Raw genomic sequence first — 23004 nt, forward strand, 5'->3', positions numbered from 1 at the left:
TTACTTCTTTCGTTGCCTCACTTAATATAATTGGATAGATCCCATTCATCCCAGGTGCCTTTCTTATATGGTTAACTTAAAAAATTTGTCTTCCACTTTCCTCTCAGTTAATACAAAATCATTTAACTCCCTGTTAGAATTTGATAAACTTCTGGCATGATCTCTTTCCTAAAGAATTCCTCATATATGAATATTCATGCAAAACACTTATTCCATTTATGAGCAACCTGAGCAAGATCATCAACAGTCAAACCTTTGATATCAAATGGAACAATTTGATTAATTCTCTTCCTTGTAGTGTTTATATATGTAAAGAAATCTTTGCTGTTTTTCTTTGCATTTTGCTTGCCTAACCTCCTTTGTCACCTAATAATTTATATGTATTCCATACATTTTTCTTCTCTGCCACAAGTCTCATTAATACATCTGACATCCATTTAGGCCTATATGTTGAACAGTATTTCTTAGTTGATATGAAGAGCCTAGTAGCTTCTCTGATTAATTCCTTGAATGCTTCCCATTTAGAATTTGCTGATGGTAACATCATCACTTGGTCCCACTGTATAGAATTTAAAAACTGTGTGAGACCACTGTAGTCACCTTTACAAAAGCAAGAACCCTTCTCCTTACCCATGATTGCAGTTACATCTTTAAGTAAGTCCCACAGCAATAAACTGCAATCACTGACACCTAGTGGTTCTTTTATCTGCAGATTCTTAATGCATGAATAATCGCTACTGATACACTGGTCGGCATCAATTTCGTCCGTAAAATAATTTCAAAAGATTCTCGTAGGAAATATGTTCAAAAACTCGCATATGTGCTTAAAAAGGCCTCATCACCCTCAGTTTTCAAATATTGTAGATTAATGACCAAAAACCGAGACCTGTAGTTCATTTAATCATCTTTTCCATCTATTATATTATCTATTTAAAAAAATTTTTTTTTTTTTCTAGAATATTCGGGAGATTTCTAGAGCACTCTGGAGCTTTCTACAACATTTAAGAATACTCGGGAACATTCTAAAATATTGTTATGTGCGGAATAAAGGTCGGGATGTTTCTAGAAGGTTCTATAACTTCCAATGGAGTCCTCTAGAAACATTGTGAGCCTTCTAGAAGCTTCTCTACCAGTATATATACGAGTGGGTTCCAGGTCAAGCAAGCATTTTCATATTTCAAAAAGCGCATGTGTTTCAGAGAATGAGTGGTGAACAAAGTGAACAAGTGTTTAGTGAATTAGTGTTTGTAAACAAGTGTTGTGTGCATTAGTGTAAATCATGAACCGTGTTTTTATTAGAAATAAAAATCTACAATTTCTTAATCGTGTTCTAATGTACATGCACCTCAACCATACATGAAATGTGTCGCATTCTTGCCACAGTAAGCCTGATAGCTTCTGCTACATTTGCAGAGAAGTAGTATTAAAATCACAGTGGAAGCCACTGCTGTCACAACTTGTGTTATAAATAACTAATTATGTCCTTTGACCAATTTCTCTTTTGCTCCAAAAGAATTTTTTGACTGATTACCAACTTCATGCTTTATTTATTATATTATTTTTAATTCTGTAAATAATATAATACGTAAGGCTTTATATTATTTTGATAAATAATATAAGTAAAACAGTTCCAAGGTGGACAACCTTACTAATTTGTTTCAATTTTTGTTTATTTAGTCTACAATCTAAATTTTCTTTTTCTCACCCAACTTTTATATTTATTATTTTTTTTTTGCGAACTCTTCCAGAATCTATACAAATTTTCTGTCTCATTCAAAGATTCTGGAAGAGTTTGCAGGCAACTGTCTAGCAAGAACAATTTCATTTGCATATACTTTTTTGATTCTGAATATAAAGTTTGGTCCAATTTATTAGTAAGTTGCATCTTTTATTAAATGGTACAAGAAAATTATAACAAGTGGAAATAAGGTGCAGCCCACACTCCAAGTTTAACTTTAATTCATTTTCTAATGCTTCCTGTAATCACATTGCATATTTGCTATTTTTATAAAATTTTTATTTCACTTAAGAGATTATCCTTGATACAATATTTTACTAACATCTGAAATTACTTTTCTAAAACTTGTCAGTGCGAATATTTGATCTTGGCATTCCTGTTTGGCTTAAAACTTGGCTGGCCTTCCCCTCTAATGATTTTCATTAAGATATTTACAAAGATTTTACTTGGTGTGCTGAGGAGTGCCCTCTGTGGCAGCCTAGTCAGTATGACATTGTTATCAGCACCCCATTTGGAGAAGTCTGAGTTCAAGATTGGGGGGGGGGGAATTCTTTAGGCCTTTTCAAATGGGACTTTAATTAGTTGATCTGAGGATTGATTCTGGATTTTTCATGAGTGATTCTGGACTTTTATGTCTGCAGAAATCTGATTTTTTATTCTACCCAAAAATTGACCTGTGAATATACTCTTTTACAGACAAAAGACATGTCTCATATGACTATGAAAGAAGGCAGAATTGTATCCCTATCCACAGCAGCACAGTAATCATATTGCATCATGTAACACTGCAGTGAAATTTGCCTGTAATTTTCACCATCATGTTTATTTCTCTTTTCATACATTGTTACATTTAATGTCCTGGTTCAATCTCCTGGAATTTGTCCTTTGAAAACAATCTACGGATAATGTAATGTAAGAGCCATAACACTCTTTCTCTGTCAGTCAGCATTTCCTATCTAATTTTATCATCCATACTTGCTATACTTTCTTTCCATATTTGCATTTTCATGGCCATTTCTATCTCAATGATATAGTATCCTCAACTTCCTCCATTTCAATATTTTCCTTTTCTTCTTCAGTGATGTCTTTAGGTCTTTCATTTAGCAAATCAAAGTATTTACCCTATACTACTTAACTTTGCCCATAACATTTCTGATTACCTTATGGGTTTGGTTTTTTGCTCTAGTTCTTAGATTTTTAACTAAATCCTAAAATGTTTCCACCTTCTTGGTATTTGTTTCTCATATCTTTTCCAAAACATTTCCACCATTTTTCTTTAGCCTCTTTGAAATATCTTAACATCACATTAGGTAAGGGCTACAGCTACCCTGCATATCAAAATAATGTGGATTTTTTTTTTTTTTTTTACTGTTGCATGCTGATTAAAACTGATTATTAAATTTTACTGTTTCATTATGATTAAAGCAGTCCCAGGATTTTTAAGGGATGGGGAACTACAGCAGTGTGTTCCAGGGAACACACTGCTGTAGTCCCCCATCCCTTAAAAATCCTGGGACTGCTCTTGATCTTAACTCTTCCACTTTTTATATTCCAATAACCATTTATTGGATTTATTCACCAAAAATTTCATATATTAATTTTTTTTATTTTTTACAATTTCATCTTTAATTTCATGGGTCCACCAGGGCATTCCGAATTTCCTGTCTTCACAGACTTATCAAGTAGCTTTCACTAAAGTAAGTTCCCTTAAGTGTTTCCATTCTTCTTCTAAAGCCATATTGGAATTGGGAATGACATTTAATTTTTTAGAAAGAAGATTTGTATACTTACAAGGGGTGTTTGGAAAGTTTATGGCCTGAGTATAAAGGGTTTATTTGAGGAGTCTAGTAACATGTTACTTTTCAACATAGTCCCCCCTCTGGAGTCAATACACTTTTGCCACAGATGCTGCAATGCATTCATTCCCACTGACAATGATATCACTGTCACTGGGAAAATGGATGCTAGCCAGGAATTTTTTCAAATTAGGAAATAGGTCAAATCCTGATATTACTAGATTTGGTATATGGGTGATGGTCCAAGATTTCAAAGCTGAACTCATGCAGTGCAACCATGGCATGACAGACTTATGAACAGGCATGTTGTCCTGGTAGAACAAGACTCCTTAGCAGAGTTTATCTTGGTTATTTGTCTTTGATGTTACCATGCAAATGTCTCACAGGGTCTGCATAATATGCCCCTGTGATTGTTTGGCCTTTCTGAACACTCAAACTAGAATACTCCATCAATATCTCAAAAAATCCACTAGAACACTCCATCAAATATCCCAAAAAACTGATGGCATCACTTTTCAAACAGAAGTAACTGACTTGGCTTTCTTTGGAGGGGGGAAAGGAGCTAAGTTTACACCATTTGGATTGCTCCTTTGTCTATGGTCACAAATCTTGGAAGGAAATTTGCTGGATCTGCTGTCAAGAACTTTGGGACCCATTGTGCTGACATCTTTTTCATAGTGAGAATCTCTGTTATTGTGTAGTACATGTGTTCAAATGAGATGCCCAAGAGCTGGCAGCTTACTGAACTGTCACTTGTTAATACTCATCATGCTATCAACAACTTTTGGAGCGATAGATGTTGCAGGTCTTCCACAGTGTGGGTCATCTTCCAGGCTCTCCCACCTTCATTTAAATTCTTCTGCTCACTTCTTAACCAAGGAATAGGAATGGGCATCCTGCCCAACGTTGTAACCATATCCTCACGAATTGCCTTTGGTGTTAGTCCCTTTTTTCTCCAAAATATTGGATGACTGCTGAATGATTGTGACTATCATTTGTGACTGTGAATGATTTTGTTCATCTTTCCTCATTCACACAATTTTGCTGACTTCATGACCTGTTATTAAAAAAATACTTTGAAACTGCATGAAACTTGGTGGATTACTATTTGAAGTGTTATACATTAACCAGAAATTTTTAACACTATACCACTACCCTTTCATATTCAGGCCACAAAATTTTCAAACCCCCCTTCTAATGGCTTTGGAAAATCTGAGATTTTGATTTTTGTTAATTTACATACTTTTTTTTATACCTCTCATTTTGGGCACTAATTTTTATTTTTAATTTGCTCACTGCATGATGCTCAACCACTTCTAATCTCAACTCCTCAATTTCTCTATTTAAGATCCATTTCTGTAATGATATAGTTAATTATACTTTATTTGTTGCTATCTTTATGCTAAAATACCACATTTGCAATTAAGAGTACATGGCTTATGCAAAATTCCTTTTGCCATTACTGTTAGGTTTAACTTTCTTTCTACAGTTTCCTGAAATATCTCTATAGATATAATTTGTCATTTTATACTCTGCTATTTAAATCTCTAGTGCATATTATCCTTATGCTGTATACGCTTGCTTCTTTGCATTATATGCTTCTACTAATGCTAATGCTTTCTTGCTTTGTCATTTGTAACTACTGTTCCAACATATTAAAGAGTGCTTCTATTTCATCTTTTTTTTGAGTCTTCAAAACTGGGTCATATGCAGCATGACAAATTTCATCACCCACTTTCATCTTAAATTTGTCCTCATTAATCTACTGGATAATACTTTCTAGTCAATTACTCTTTCTTTCAAACTAATTCCAAAACCTATCGCCACAACTTCCTTGCACTGATCATCTTACTTCTAGAATAAATTAATATTAGTGTTTAGGTGCAGCTCATCTGTTCCTCTTGGTTCCTGTAATAACTGCTATTTTGATTATAAAGAATAAATATTACTAACAAAATGTAATAAATACAAGCTATCATGTTAACCATAATAGCCTTTCTGAAATATTCAGAAATAGTATTCAAGAGATTATCCAAGTCTTTATAAAAATTAAAACAGTTCTGATTAAAATATATGAAATAAACCACTCACGTCAGATGATATCCAACACCAAATCTATTTTTCAGAAATAGTGAAGAGCCAGCACATTGTACTTTCCCCTTTGAAATTATTGCTTTATAATCTGCAAGGACATTATTTAATCTTAAAACATTGCTTAAATAACTAAAACTCAGTTTTAATACACAAATTTATACTGGATATGAATCTATTTACATTCATATCATATTCAGTAATAAAAGCATGAATCAAATGAATTAGCCATCTTATATGATGTGAAATTATCAATACATTTCGAAGTAATGTCATAGTCTTTCTAAGTAATGTCTCTGAAAGTTGAAAACTAACTTTGCTAACATTCATGGTATAACAGGAATGTGGTGAATTGCAGCCAATAGGATTAGACAGTATACAGTCCTACCAGTTGGCTGTGTAACAGATTAACAGAATCAGTTAGGCAGCCCCATTTCTAATATGGAGTTATGAAAGATAAGATATGAAACCAGAACCACTTATGAAGCTCATTTAAATTCTGTCAGAATACCAAGTCAGCAATGATATAAAGGCTCACTGCATAAAGAAGAGGAGACTAAAACTGTATCACAACTTTTACTGAAGTGCAGCTCCCACAACTAGTCATAAAAAGCTTAGTTTTTAATTCCTCTGAGACTACATTTTGTGCTTGCAATTTATTCTGGTGCTTCAATATCTCCCTTCCTCCAGGATAAGCTTCAAGTATTCCCCAGTAAACTACTGGTTGAAAACCACTACTGATATAAAGCAAAATCAGACTCCTCAGTCTGTCTGGAGGAATTCTTCAGTAACTGGGTGAAATTCAGCTGTCCCAACTTCTAGTGGAGAAGGGAGGTGAGATATTTTCCTGAATAATCACTGATGCCCTCTAAGTAGAAATATGGCAGCATGAAGCATGTACACTGAGAAAGATTAACCATAGTTTTACTGGACTGCAGTATGATTTGTAATGCTCCAATAAATATAGTTGACATTTTGAATGTGGCACCAATCCTTAATAAGATCATAGATAAATCAGCACGTGTCTAAGCACTCAGGGAGCAGAGCACAGTATAAGCATATGTTTAGTGGTGTGTTTAGACAACACACCACTCTAAACACTGCTTTGGATTTTGAGATTATGACATGTGGTGTAGCTGTTCCACCATTGAACCCAAAGCTATGGAACTCCTTACAAATGACTAATGTACTGACAGATGTTGCTGTGTCCTTGCAGACCTGCTCCATTATGTTTTTCACAGACATGTGAGGTTACATGTAGCATCCAACCACCATCGAACAATGAAAGTAAATTCTAATCCACAAATCATATAGGATTCTATTGTACTGCTCTGTATTTATATATCAGAATGTCTGAGAGAATATGCATGTGTGTCAGACTCTTGGAACAGCACAACAATATTCACAGAGGGGGGCTTCAAAATACTTTTGATTATACAGTATAGTACAGGATAGTGATGACAAGCAATGTAAAGCACTGTTTATAAAGAAGCTATCTGTAATAAACTGTATGATAAAGAAAGCATAAGTATCAAGTAATTAATTGAATATTTGATCTCATGACAAAGGTTTACCAGGAATTAGAAAAATTTCAAAACTTACAGTCTCCTTAATATAGTAATTCCCTTGTGGTCTAATGATAGAAGAGAGTGAAAGTAAGCTAACCGATAGAACCAGTGTTCAGTTATTAATGTCAGTAATCAACCTGTTATTGAGTGTGCTTTGGAGTCACCTTGACTTCCTTTTTTAATATTTTACTCGAACTTTGCTTTGAATGTATTCTGTTCATGTCAAAGTAACTTCTGGTGCTATTTCAGGTAATTCTTTGCTACAGTCTCTATTAAAAATTCAAGAAGATTCTATTGAAGAGAGTGAAAATATGCTATACAGCTCATAATATCTTGTGTAACCGTTAACAAGTTAATTAGTAGTGGCAAGCAGTAATTTAAATGTAAACAGCTGTGATGAGGTGAGTTACGTAAATTAGAGCCAGCACAGATCAAATAACATATTACTTAATACATGTTATCCATAATACATTTCATGTGCAGTACACTGATATTACTTGTTCTGAAAGATTATGTTTCATGTTCTATTTGTTGTATGCTGAGTCATGATAAAGATAAATATTCAATCTAACTGTCCTTTGGAAACATTTTATAGTGTAAAAGATCAGTTACAAATCAGTTTACTGGTTTTAACACTGGATTAAAAATACTCTGATGGTGAACACTGGAAATGACACACACCACTTTAAACACTGTTTTGCATTGGTGACCATGATATCGTATGCAGTTACCCTACCACTGAACCCAGGGCTGTGTGGCTTCTTACACATGATTGATGTACTAATGTTCCTATAGCCTCTTGGATCTGTCCTTTGATGCTTTTTGCAGACATATGTGTTTTAATGGGTCATCAAACACATTAATTTAGGTTCCAATTAAATGCTTTTAAATTTCTATATAGTAAGCAGCAATACACAACTTCAACTGGTGCCTCCGTAGCCAGGTGGGCAGGAGCAGCAGTGCATAGCACATGCTTCTTGATTAGACCGGGGTTTGAGCCCGTGAGCCACCAAATATGGAGGATGCGGAAAGGTCAGGGAATGACCACCGCATATCCCCGGAGCAATATGGCCTTAGTTGCTAATGCTCCTAAAAACCAAATAACAACAACAACTTCAACTACTTCATTCTGCATTTATTCTCCAACATATAAAATCCATATTTCATCATATTAATCATGTGTTTAAGCAAGAATTCAATAATTATTAAATTATAATTATCGAGACTGCAAGTCAGATCTGCCTACCCTGAAAAATAATAACTTTTATGATAACAAAAATTATTTTGTAACTAATAATAATTTTGATAATTATAATAGCAGCAATTCAAATCTTACCTGCTAATATGTCAGCTTCATCCATAAAATGTGTAGTAAGTATTATCACTCTATCATTTTTGTAGCTTTTCAGTAATGACCAGAGCTGGTGCCGTGAATATGGGTCAAGTCCACTACTTGGTTCATCAAGAAATAATATCTAAATAATAAATAATAAATTCAGAAAAATGAAGATTGGAGGGAATAAATTAGTTTCATTAGTAAGTCAAAAAATTCCTCTCTTGTTATCTACATTTCCAGATGGATCACAGATTTCTCGACAATTAAGAAGATTAACCGCATAGTAATAAGTTAAACATTTAATTTTCTTATGTCAGCTTCTGAAGTCAAAATGGATTATCAAGCTATTACAAAATTTGTCTGTTTGCTTCTATTCTTATAAGAATGTCCACATTAAGAAAAATTAATATCACCAGAGGTGAACAAATTCATTATAATTTTTGGAGCCAGACAAAATTTTAGGGGCCAAGTGCAAAGTGGTTACAAAAACATGCTATATTTAGTAGTAATGTTGCAAGGAGATCAATTGTCATCATGATGGTAAATTTATGACAGCTTTCTAAGTCTTAATCTATGGAAATCCAGATAGTGATGATGATGATGATGCACATGTTTATGTACCTTTGTGTGAAAACACTATACTGTGCAAAAAGGACAGGTGGAATAGGACAAGGGTATATATGCCAGTGGCTAAAGTTAATAAAGCAGTTATAATCTTTTAAAGGTTAAATGTGATATTGTTGGTACTAATAATATTAAGAATAGTAAATCCTCAGATTCACTTAACAGGTACAGCACAAAGTTGAGAAAAAGTCATGAGTTAGGATGAAATTTTAAAGTAGCTGCAATTCTACACACACACACACACACACACACACACACACACACACACACACACACACACACACACACACACACACACACACACACACACACACACACACCTGACGTAGCCAAGTGGTCAGGAGTGAGAGTGGATAGCACGCGTTCCTTGAGTGGACCGGGGTTCAAGCCTGTGACTATTAAATACGATAAATATTTGTATTGATGATTTATTGTAAACTCTACTGACTTGGTTGTCGTGCTGGAGTATAAACAGAAAATTTATTTATTTTATAATGCTATCAAGGCAGTTTAGGTGGGCTTGAAAAAATTATTAGCTTGGGGAGGATACACAGACTAATAGAATAACAGCACCAGTAAGGGGAAATGAAAGTGATTCTTGCACTAATTCTATTACACATGCATCAGGAAATTGAGGAATTGAAGATTACAAGGTCTTCCAGGACCCTCACTAGGCAAGCACATGCTGTGTTGGAGTTAATAAGTGCAAAATCAGATAGACAAACATTTGCTTGCTTGCCCACTAATGCTATCAGTACAGTAAACAAATTTGATGAATTTGAAGTACTAGTTAAGTCATCAAATGTGGACATTATAGGGACATCAGACGCATGATGCCACTCAGATATAAGGGATGTGGAATTTGAGTAGGGTCACTACAATGTGTGTACAGAAAGAATTAAAAAAAAAAAATTTTTAATTAGAGCTGGTGTGTTGCAAGCACTGGGAAAACAAAAATAAGAGGAGTGTATTATAAATCTAATGACTATGATGATATGATGAGCATAATGAAGAAACTATACAGCCAGAGTGGGCCAGTAAATTGGAATGTCTTATAATGGGGGATGTTAACTTTTCATAAATTGACTGGAACTTGTGTGTCAGTCACTCGCACAGTAGCAGAGATTTTTTTTTTCTGGATTTATCACGACTTCTTTTTACAGCAGTAAGTTAGACAAGCAACAACAGAAAGCAGTACTCTTGATCTGATTAACAGCAGTAACTCCTCACACATTAAGAATCTGCAGATAAAGGAACCACTAGGTGGTTCCTTTATTCAGTAAATTCCATTATTCAGTTACATTCAGTAAATTCCATTCAGTATGACCAACTGATTATATTACCAACTGAAAATTCTAAATGGGAAGTATTCAAGAATTCAAATAAATTGTCAGATTTACTTAAAGATATAATTGTTCGGTGTAGTGGCAATGCAGTGGTGGCAGTGATCAGTGTAGTGATGTGGGGATTTACTTAAAGATATAATTACTGTCAAGGGTAAAGAGAAGGGATTTTGCTTTTGTAAAGGCAATTACAGTGGTCTTAGACAGCTTCTAAATTCCATTCAGTATGACCAACTGATTATATTACCAACTGAAAATTCTAAATGAGAAGTATTCAGGAAAGCAGAACTAAATGGTTGAGATGAACTGTTGAGACCAGTAACAGAGAAGAAAAAAGGATGCAGAACTGGCTCAAAAGGTTGTGGCACCCTTAGCCAACTTTGCTTTGGTGTCCACACCCCCAATCCCATTCATAAACTGAAAAAGGTTTTCCAGTTCAAAAATAAAATATAAAATTAGTCATTAAATTAATAATTTGTTAATTTAACAAGTAGCATTAATTACTACATACAATATTCTACTTTGAAGATTAACTTTTTAGACTTTAATGCTGCAAATCTTTGGATCATTATGTCATTTAGGTCTAAATTTGGTGATGGCATATTCAATTGTTAATGTTGCCCATCCATCCAACCATTCTTGTGTCATCGTGGAATAGAGGTAAGTCTTGATTAACTTCATCTTTGAAAAAGCTCCCTTCGGTACTAGCCACTGAAACTGGCAATGTTACAAGAATTCTTAGTGCTACAAAAATATTTACCAATGATATAATAAAAAAGTCATTATCAAAATGACCTCTAAGAGTAGTAGTTTTCAAAGTGTTCTCCTTGATATAACCTTAGGGTTCTATAGATTTATATCAAGGATTCTGAAAATGTTTTGTTACTGAATTTTTATTTGATTTCTATCTCAATACTACTTTTTAATACAGTTAGTCCACGAATTACGTAAGCCCAAGTTGCATAACTTCAGACTTATGTAAATTTTTTTGGTAAAATCGTAAAGATGCTTTCTGTATAATTTTTAATTTAAGAGTGAAGTCGAATGAAGGAACAATAAGAATAAGTTTTTATTTTTGTTCCCATACAAATTACGTTGGATAATAACCTGCACCATAACTAGAATATAGGTAAATAACTAGAGTTAACATTTAATTTTCTGCTTTAAAAATTCTGAAGAAATATTTGACGTGTTTGAGACAAGTGAACTATGTCGAAGCACTTCAGAGAAACCCCCCACAACGTTCAAAGCCATGTGGACTGTGTCCCATCGGCTATTTCTCTGGAGAATCAAACTCTAGCCCTTCATCTCCACGTCCTTTACTTTCTTTCTTTCTGGATTGTAAAGTCAGTTCAGTTTTGTTTGAGAGAAAAGTGGGAGCTTTTTTTGAATTTTATATGTAATATTTGTTACACATCATGTTATTGTGGTGAAGTTCAAATTCATGTTGTCCTACCATTTTGCACATTTAGTCCACGCTTCATTCGCATGTCATAAGATGTGACAGCATCTCTTGTAACTTAATCCTGTGAAGTTCTTTACAGAAAATTTCATTTTGACCATTATCAGATAATGGTCAAAATGAAATAAGTAACAGCGGTACTACTTCACTGCTGACCCCAGATAAAGTTTTTAATTGTTATGGTATTTAATTATTTTTTTTCATTCTTCTGAGGATATTATGTGGATATTCTGAGGATATTATGTGGTTGTGGTGACCAGTGCAAAACTTTACCCCATCGCATACCGAGAAGCTGCACTGGTCAACTGTTTTCAATGTGTTCACAGCCAGTGAGAAGCTTCTCCTTTATGTTGCTGTTGGTTTCCAGTAAGTGGCCTGCATTCTACGTGTAAGCACCCTAAGAAGTCCTGGAGTGTATCTCTTATTTATGTCGGGAACAGACTGTATACTGGAGTTCCACCAAAAACAAAACTGGGTTTGCAAAAGGATTCCACTACCAAAAAAATGGAATGCTTGAAAAGCATTGTCTAAAAGAGTTTAACTTGTGATGTAAAAAGGTAAAGTGCACCCATTATCAACCCACTGCAGGATGGAAGCCTCCTCAGCAATTCATGCTGAGGGAAATAGACCATAATCTGCCACGCTGGTCCATTGCGGGTTGGCAGATCGACTGTATTCAGCAGTCAGGTGCTTGAACCCCAGTCTACTCAAAGAGCGTGTGCTACTGCACTCCCGCTCCTGACCACTCGGCTACTTGTGATGTTTTTTTTTTTTTTTTTTTTTATGTGAACCCCAAACACGAGAGGTATTAGAACCTATAGTACTTAGTACCACACTTGGGTTTGAGGTTAAGAAGACGAAAGAAGATATTTGTTGACATTGGACTTGAACTTCTGTAGATTGTAATTTTCAGGAAATACGTATGAAGGAAGGTTGTTCCAGAAAACGGCAGTTGAATGAATAAATGAGGAAGATGAAAAGTTGGTTCTGTGGGTTTGAAGTTGGACAGTAAATGGATGTTGGCTGATGGCGGCACGTGTTCGGACTGCTTTGAGAGAGAGAGAGCAGGAATTATAGAAACCAATTCAGAAGAACAGTGCCCATGGAAGTATCTGTAGAAGATGCATGCAGCAGAAACAGTCCGTCTATGGGAAAGTGAGTGGAGAGACTCTGTTAGAGATGAATCATTAATTAACCTAACTGCCCTCTTCTGAATGGAATCAAGAAGCCTGAGAGAGGTTTTGGGGGCACCACCCCAGATGTGGGAACAATATTCCATGGCAGGGCGAATTTGCGATTTATACAGAGTGAGCAGCTGTTTGGAAGAAAAGTAATGCCGAGAGCGAAAGAGAAAACCAAGTTTTTTAGATGCAGAGGAAGCAATATTTGTAATGTGCTTGTGCCAAGAGAGATTAGAAGTCAGGGTAATCTCCAAAAGAGATATATAATTTTGCCTAGAAATCGGAGTGTCACAAAAGATAAGCATAGGTGTAGAAGAATCCTTTTTGCAAGATATAAGACAAGACTGAGTTTTAGAAGGGTTGAAATCAACTAAGTTGTCTTTGCCCCACTGGAGAATTACCTGAAGATCGGCATTTAAGGAATTGGTAGCAGATTTTCGAGAAGTTGAAGCTGATTGAGCAGGACAAGGTTTCTCAAAATGGAAAGTTGAATGCAATGTGCTATCATCGGCAAAACTATGGATAGCATTTCCAGTCAATGGAAGAAGGTCATTGATATACAAGAGGAAAAGAGTGGGGGAAAGAACTGAACCTTGGGGAACACCGGCATTAGTGGAGAAGTTAGAAGACAGAGAGCCATCTACCATCACCCTCAGTGAGCGATCAGAGAGAAAACTGGATAACCAATTACTAAAAACAGTTGGCAAACCATAAGATGGAAGCTTGTTTAGAAGACCTTTATGCCAAACATGATCAAAAGCCTTTGAGATGTCAAGAGCAACTACTTGTGTTTCACCGAACCATTCCATTGAATTAGTCCATAAATGAGTAACATAAGCCAGAATATCTCCAGTGGATCGACACTGACGGAATCCATACTGGTGATCGTTGATCAGACGGAAGGTTTCTAGGTAGTTTAAGAGTTGGCGGTTAATTGATTTCTCCATTACTTTAGAAAGAGTAGAAGTAATTGCAATGGGACGATAATTGGATGGGAGGAATTTGTCACCCTTTTTAGGAACTGGCTGGATATGAGCAAATTTCCAAGCAGAAGGAAAAACACCTTTGGAATAAGAAAGTGAAAAAAGGCGGCAAAGAATAGGAGTAAGTTCAGGAGCACAGGTTTTGAGAACAAGTGGAGAAATACCATCGGGACCTGGAGCTTTCTTAACATCAAGATTCGTCAAAATCCTTCTGATATCATTTTGACGGAAGACCACGGGAGACATTGGATGGAGCGTATTGGGAATGATGCGAGGCATTTTACCAAGATCATTAATACATGTGTTGGAAGAAAAATGGGATGCTAGCAGGTCAGCTTTATCCTTGGCTGAAGTGGCAACAGAACCATCTGGTTTGGACAGAGGTGGGAGCAAAGATGGGCAAAAGTTGCGGCCAATAGCTTTGGCAAGAGACCAGAATGCTCGGCTACCATTAGGGCAAGAAGCAAGTTTTCTACTTTTAGCCTGTTCAAACTCTAGTTTGGACTGATTAATAACTGCTTTACAACTGTTGCGAGCTTTGGTGTAGGCAGAAAATGAAACTGAAGAATTAGAAACAAGCCAATTACGATATGCAACATTCTTCTCATGGACAGCCTTAGCACATTTATTGGAAAACCAAGGTTTAGATAAAGGACGCGATTTTAAAGTGGAGTGTGGGATAAGGGATTCCATTCCTGCAAGAATAATTTCACTGACACGATCTGAGCAAACGTTGACATCAGAAGTTTTGAAACAGTAATCCGACCAAGGAAAAGAAGAAAAGAAGTCTTGCAGGTCATCCCATTTTGCATTCTTGTAATGCCAAACAATACGAGGTTTGGAATAGCCATGAGATAAAGGTTCCATTGGAGAAGAGACAATCACGAAGTTGTGATCTGAAGTGCCTAAAGGACGTCTCACTTCGACCGTGTACTTAGAAGGGTTGTTTGTGAGAAAAAGATCAAGCGTATTGGCTGTATGATTAGGATTGTCCGGTATTCTTGTAGATAAATGAACAATCTGTGCTAGGTCATTAGTAATTGCAAAAGCTTCAGCATCTCGACCTGCTGGGTCGGTGTGACTAGAAAACGGAAGCCAGCTGGAGTTGTGAACATTGAAATCACCAAGGAAAATTACTTCACTGTTAGGAAAGTTGGACTGGAGAAAGTCAAGTTGCAAAGAGAGGAAGTCAAAGAGCTCCAAGTGATTAGTGGAGTTGGGAGAACGGTAGAGACAACAGATGAATTTGACACAATGAGGTAGAGAGATTTTAAGCCAGAGAAGATCAAAGAGAGAGGAGAGGAGGATGTTTATTTGGCTAAAAATATTTTATCAGTAGATAAATTTGCTTTAACAGTTTTTCCAATGGTCAAAAATTTAAATCCTAATTGCTAAATTTAGATTGAGGTGTTTAAAGCTTTAAATGGATTGAGTAAGCTAAATGTTGATAGCATCTTTATTCAAGTTCACACAACACACATAAGGAGGCACATATTTAAAATGAAGAAGAATGGTTGCAGGACAGATGTGCAAAACTTCGCTTTCCACCAGAGGTTATTTGACTGTTGGAACAAACGTCCATTGGTATTGTGGAAATGGGCAATTTGAATAAAAATTAAGTAAGAATTAAAACAAAGTATTAGAGGATGAACAGGTGATATGAGAAGTGTTTTTTTTTTTTTTTTTTTTTTTCTTGTGATGCTCTATAAGCTTGCTTTCTTGCATCATTTGCCATTACTAATACTGGTACTAATTATTCGTTTCACAATTTTGTAGGTTTTCAGACAGATTATAGATTTCTCAACAGCTAAACAAATTAAAGGCATAGTAATAAATCAAACATTTGGTTTTCTTATATCTGTCAGCTGCTGAAGGCAAAATGGCACTTCTGGATTATCAAGCTATCACAAAATTTGACTATCTGCTTCTGTTCTCATATGATTGTCTATGTTAAGAAAGATGAATAACAGCAGAAGTATCATTCATCTTTGATATTTTAAAATTTATTAATATTTTAAAATTATAACCAAATTCATCACAATTTTTTGGAGAAAATAAAAATTGTAGGAGTCAAGTGCAAAATGGTTACAAAAACTTGAGTTGTTTATATCTAAGCCTTAATCCCTGGAAACTGCAGATACAATAGCATCTTGAGCTATTGCGTGGTACCCTTTCAGCATGACTTTATATTCTCAGTTCATTTTGCTTTATGTCATTAATTCCATGTATAACCACAATTCCTTTTTTTCTCATTAAAAAGTGATAGCTGGTTAGTAATATAAATTTTTGCAGCCGGGAGACAAATTCCGGTTAGATTCCATCTGTCTTTATAACAGACAATGTTCTCAGTTTCCTTGACGATTGAATCGCCTTGCTGAACCCATTTGGAATTAGAGCACTCAATGATCTGCACTTGGGACCAATTTTTTTGGCAAAGCATCACTTGTTATAATGCTTAACATTTGTGTAACTGGTAAATCCCCCCCCCCCCAAGTTTATCACTTTCCAGAACTTTTACTTATTTTTACACGCTCAATCTTGTCCAACGGTATGCTAAGTTTTGGCTTGAGATTGATACATTCCTTACACTGAGCACAGAAAAATTCATCATCATAAAATATAAATAGTTCCAAATATATGCAACAGTCAGTACAAGATGTTACACCATTAACTGAGTGAATCACCATTGGAAATTTCCACTGAGTCACGCCATCCAGAGTAATGCTATGCTTATCATTTTTAGTGGAAACCATATTTATTACTAGATAAAATTAAATTAAAATATCAAAATTATACTAATATACATTATATGAACAAAAGCACAGCATTTACACCCATACACACACACACAATTACAAAAACGTTTTTAATTCAAAAGCCCAATACATAATAGGGCTACGTTCGACATGGATCACAGCCCCAGCCCTCCAAGGCATACTTTCTACCAACTTCTAATGGGTGTTGGCCAGAATTCATCTCTATTCCTCTTGCATAGTAGCTGTTAGAGCTGATCTAGAAGGAAACTATTTTGGCCGCAGCCTAATTTGGCACTCCAATTCATCGTCCCACGGGTGTTCAATGGAGACTGAGGTCCAGGCTCTCAGCCAGTCAAACTTTTAGACAACCATATCCACAAATCCATCCTCTATGGACCTTACTGTGTTATATGTAGCATTGTTGCTGTCGTGTTGATACTGAAGGACCATTTTCCATTATGCTGCCACAGTGAAGGCAGTGCCTAATTGTCTAAAACATATGGATACATGCATAAGTACAACACATCCAAGTAGCTCATGGACCAAGTTTGAACCAGCTTTGAAATAACCCTATTCCATTAGACAGCCTCCACTAATTTCATAGTCATGATGATAAACTCGGACAGATGGTACTCTCCAGGCAATCTCTACTTTAAAACACATCCATCACCTTCTGCAGTTGTAGAGTTCATAATGGTCAGGTTGTTGTTGTTATTTGGTTTTTAGGAGCATTAGCAACTAAGGCCATATTGCTCTGGGGATATGCGGTGGTCATTCCCTGACCTTTCCGCATCCTCCATATTTGGTGGTCACGGGCTCGAACCCCGGTCTAATCAAGAAGTGTATGCTACGCACTACTGCTCCTACCCACCTGGCTACGGAGGAGCCTAATGGTCAGGAATGATATTAATCCAAATGTTGTTTCACATTGGTAACTATGATATTAGATACAGCAGACTCTCGATTAACCGGGACACTTCAAGCAAGGCTCCAAATTAAAAAAAAAAAAAAAAAAAAAAAAATCAACCAGAAATCAAAAAAAATTCAAGTAATAACTAGAATAGGCATAAACAGATATAAGTCATCATTGGGAGATTAGTGTACCTATTATCTTGCAATCCCTGTTGTCTTCACACCGCCGCTCAGAAAAAAGAAAAAAAAAAAAAAAAAAGAGAGACCAAATGTTTCATTTGTTTTTGTGCGTTGCGTTGATTTTTGTTCGGTTGCAGTGCAAAAGGACATATTTTGTTATTTATGTCGCAGATGTCAGAATTTTTTTTATAGTAATTTTTTTTTTTTTTTTTTTTTTTTTTTGTTTAGAAATTGCAAAAATGATAGGTAAACGCAAAAGAGTTGCGCTTTCAGTTAAATAAAAACTTGGAATTATTCAAAAGTTTGAAAACGGTGCATCTCTAAGGAATCATTATAATAAAGATGTATCAAATTGGCCAAACATTAACAAGTATCACGTGGAATTCAGATTTGTCAATAATAATGTAGTAGCAATATGTTATTAGTCATTCCCGAGTTACATAAAACTCGACGAAGTAAGAAGTCCTATAACCTATCTCTTATGTATGTCGGGGACTTTTGTATTTTTGGATTAACCGGGAAATCAATTATCCAGGATTTGATTTTACCATCTATCCCGGAAAATCGAGAGTCTACTGTATATGCACAGCTGCACCACCACCATTGATTACATGCCTATGCAGTGCTCTACAGATGGCTGACATATGGGATGGATATTTCAGTGGCTTCTTGGACCTGCTCTGCGATGTTTTCTGCAGATGACACACATGAGGCATGAACTAACCAAACATATTCCATGAGCGTGTGAAGCCACTGAAACCTTTCCCCTCGCCACAGTGGATTTTGGGAGGTTCAGACAAGTTGTACCTGCACCACACATAGAAGGATTACTGATGTGGCATCCAACCATCCCAACCACAATCTTATGATGTAGATCTATAAGTCCATGTGTTATAGATCTGATCCACAACCCATTCTGTAACATATTTCAAAGTGCAAGTGAAGTGGGGTCATATATATACTTTAGTGCATATGGGGGAAAAAATTGTTTTGACCATATATACTACACTCTTGTTATAGTGTTTTGAATTAACTACCTACCTCAAAAAAAAAAAAAAATCTAAAATATGTGCAGCTGTCTATTCACATGTTCTGTTCAATATAATAAAGCAGTTTGTTTGTAAAAAAAGGAAACTTTTTTTGATGACACACACACACACACACACACACACACACACACACACACACACACACACACACACACACACACACACACACATGAATAACAAAACAAAATAGGTATAGTAGTATAATGAAGCAGTAATAATAATTTAATATATGGATTATGGGTTAGTGCCATTGCAACAGCAAAATGAACACTTTGTGATCAAAATGAAATCTACAGTATAGAAAATGCTTGTATATGAATTAGTGAAGATGAGAAAAGCAAATCTGAAAGAAATACATCTATGGTAATTCTTTCAGATATGCTCTACTCTTCTTCACTAATTCATATACGTATATTTTTTGCAAACCACAAGATGCACTTTCTTGGGAAATGTTGCCTTAAACTTCTTTGCACTTTATAGTCTAAAGGTATATTAGGAACAGCAATATCTGTACATCTTTATTTTTGGCTGTGGCTAGAGACAGTATGGTCAAAACATTCAGGTAGCTTTCTAAAAAAATCTAGCTCTTTTATTGTAATTTGAGACCACATATAGTAGAGGCAGCTAAGGTAAAGAAAGCCAACATGAGAACGATGAGAAAAGTCGGATAACTTACACAGAAAATTAGTTTCCCAACACCAGACGCTAGTGCTGCTCGCTCGGTAAACAGACGTTAGTGTTATCGGTCTGGAGCCGAAATCGAGGATATATTGATTGACAGGTAGGCATGGCAAACGATGAAATGATTGATGGTGGGCGCGACAGACAAGCTACTGTGTAGGTATTATAATGTGTATTTGGTTGGCATTATAATGTGTATTTATGAGTAAAGAAGTGCATAATAGTTTTGTGATGAACAGTAAACAGGTAATAGTAGCAATGAATCTTTTAAAGATGGAAGAAATTTGTAAGGAAAATAAAACGTTGGTTGATTTTTTTATGAAACCTAAATCAATAAAAGTTTCGTTCTGTTCATTTTTATGTTCTTCATTATGTTTTTTTCTCATTATTAAAAGCAGATTTTTGTAGTTCACGAGTGTTTATACTATACTGTTGATTTAGGTTTGGTTACGAAAAAGGGAAAAGGTTTCTTTATTTTTCGTTATATTTCATAACCTGACCTTAAAAATAAAAGTACAGTAATAAAAAATTAATATTTTGTTAATAAACAATTTATGCGCTAGTCCACCCATGATTCTAAAGAAAAAAGGTTAGGTTACCCCCTCCATTTTAGGAGGGATTCAAGCTCCCATGGGATTCAAGTGGAGGTAACCTGACCTTTTTTTACCATTAAGGCATATTATTGAACAAAAAAAAAAAATAATAAAGTCATAAAAAAATTTATTTTTTTATGAATGTATTTCTAAATATGACTGTGATTCTAAATAAAAAATGTTAGGTTACGCCCTCCACTTCAGGAGGGGGTCAAGCTCCCATGGGATTCAAGTGGAAGTAACCTGACCATTTTTCACAATTATGGAAAAGCGTTCATTAGGGCAAGTTACCATTAGTGCTTCTGAGTGATGATACTAAACCGATGTTATCGAGTGTTGTGTTGTGTTTGTACACCAATCAGCACATCATTTTCCACGCCTACCTGTCAATCAACATATCATTCTCAACTTTGCTCCAGACCGATAAAACTACCATCTGTTTACCGAGCAAGCAGTGCTAGAGTGCCGTATCGCGAAACAAATTTTCCGTGTAAGTTATCCGATGTTTCTTGTCATTCTCGTGTTGGCTTTGCTGTAGAGGCAACAAAAAGGACAGTTGCCTAATTAAACATTGGACTTCTAGGAAGCCTTGACCAATTTACAACCACTGGATATCTCAATTAACAAACCCTCATCTCAGTTAACAAACCCTTTAATTGAGATGTTAGACTTTCATTTAATATCTATGTTATTGTTTTTATATATTATAATTAATTATGAAAATCCACTAATTATTACATAATATTAATGATGTTTCTATTATACAGTTATAATAATATTGCTAAACTCTGAGGAAGACATATAAACATGAGAAAGCAACAGAGAAAAATCGAATATTATTAAAAACAGATATTTTCAAAAGTCAATGTGAAACTACAGTTTGTGATATGCTAGTTTTAAACATGTGGGATTCATAACACTTGAATGCTGCCTACATTGTCATGGGCTGCACAATGTGAAGTAAGGTGTCACATGTGGCCTGTACACACCTGCTCTAATGTATTCATGCATGACAAGTGGACCAAATGGATGAAGGCACCAAGTCATGATGTAAGACCAACAGGATAAATGAAGTGACCAACTATTTCACAGGTGTGCAAATGGGTGAAAAATTAGTGGGGGTTGGTAAAATGCAAGATAGTTGTTGCATTTCAAGAAATGCAGAATTATCAATGTCCTTAATGGTCCTGAAGATGACGTACAATTTGATGAAAGTGAAAGTTCAGACCATAACAGCAGTAATGACAAGTATAACAGTAGCAACAACACATTACTGGCACCATGTGATGAGTAAAAGTTTTGTTTTATAATGAAATTTTGTTTAGCAATAAAATGAAATATTTTTTTCCTAAAATTAGATTTCTAAAACATGGGTGCATCTTAGGATCCTGTGTATCTTATCTTCTGTAAAATATTTATGGTAAATACTTTGATATCTGTCTAGTGTTATAAAGCTTGAATTAGCATATGGTTTTTAAATCAATGTGACACATACTTTTGGATCACCAGTTAAGGCAATTCCTACACAGAGCTTTCTTTTTTGGCCTCCACTAAGTTTTTCAGATTTTACTTTCTTCATTTCTTGAAGTCCTATATTGTGTAATAGCTCTTCTACCTATAGGATAAAAAAAAAAAAAAAAAAATCACTCAAGCAATAATTTAGTGCATATGGCAAAAAAAAAAAAAAAAAAAAGATTTCACTATACAAACTGAACTCTTGTTATACAGGTGACCCCCGCTTAACGCTGATCATTCGTTCCCGAAAAACAGAGCGCTAAGTGAATCCGCGCTAAGCGAGCGCCGCTTTCCCATAAGGTAACATATGTATTTATGAGCTGCGGTCAGTGCCATAGGATATTTCCTAATGAATAATAAACAGTAATGAAAAGATGCACAAATGTTGGTCAAAATATTTAATATTCAAATATTTGCACATATAAAATATTCTGCATTGCATACGTATAATTATGTGGTAACTACTTGCGTATCAAAAGTAAATTTAAAATTCCAATTAAAATAATGAATTTAATTTAATTGATGAATTTAATCATGAAAAATGTGTGCATTTTGAGTTGAACTTTGGCCCTTTTCCAAATAAACTAAAAGGGGTATTAATTTTAAATCCCCCGCAGCGTTAAAACCAACAATAAAGTCAACCGATCCTTCACCGCTTTGAAACCTGGCATGTTTTTTTCTTCTTTCAATATGAAACTTCTTTTAGGCATTCGTTTCCACAAAAGTCCTGCTTCAGCTATGTTAAAAACTTGTTGAGAAGTATAACACATAATACCCCTCTTCAATAATTTTAACAAAAGTTCTTTTTTGAAAGTTTCGGCTCCTTGATCTGCAATTCCGGCTTCTCCCTGGATTTTAAATCTATTCAACCAGCCCTTACCAGTTTTAAATGGTTCCACTTTTTTTTTTTTTTTTTTTTAGGTGAGTTTTCTTCAGATCATCATATTGGCTAATCTCTTTCTCTCTCTCTTTTTAATATTTAACTTAACTGAATTCTGCATTGGAATATTATCTTCAATAAAATTAGTCTTTCCATTTCAATCCTAATAGCCGGCCTAGTCCTAGTTGCTTGCAGTGGAACAGCTATCTTTCCCGCTGCAAATATTAATTCTTTATTTTTTTATAATTGTTCTTACAGTTAAAGTTGCAAGTCCTAAATTATGGCACACATCCGTTTGTCGTTGACCGGAATCGAT

At 35.2% G+C, this 23004-nt stretch overlaps 1 protein-coding gene across 1 annotated transcript in view; it reads right to left on the reverse strand.

Moving 5' to 3' along the window:
* The window catches only part of LOC150091547 (cholesterol transporter ABCA5-like), a 389022-nt gene that overhangs the window by 225070 nt on the left and 140948 nt on the right, over positions 1 to 23004 (reverse strand). The window contains exons 12-14 of the mRNA XM_090376152.1: positions 21789 to 21908; positions 8530 to 8668; positions 5626 to 5716 (exon numbers count right to left, since the gene is read on the reverse strand). Of these exons, the coding sequence (XP_090232278.1) occupies positions 5626 to 5716; positions 8530 to 8668; positions 21789 to 21908 (350 nt within the window). The remainder of the gene's footprint in view (positions 1 to 5625; positions 5717 to 8529; positions 8669 to 21788; positions 21909 to 23004) is intronic.

Source organism: Mastigoproctus giganteus, chromosome 1 (genome assembly GCF_048544385.1).
Source record: "Mastigoproctus giganteus isolate SK-2022 chromosome 1, ASM4854438v1, whole genome shotgun sequence".
NCBI classification, from domain to species: Eukaryota; Metazoa; Arthropoda; class Arachnida; order Uropygi; family Thelyphonidae; genus Mastigoproctus; species Mastigoproctus giganteus.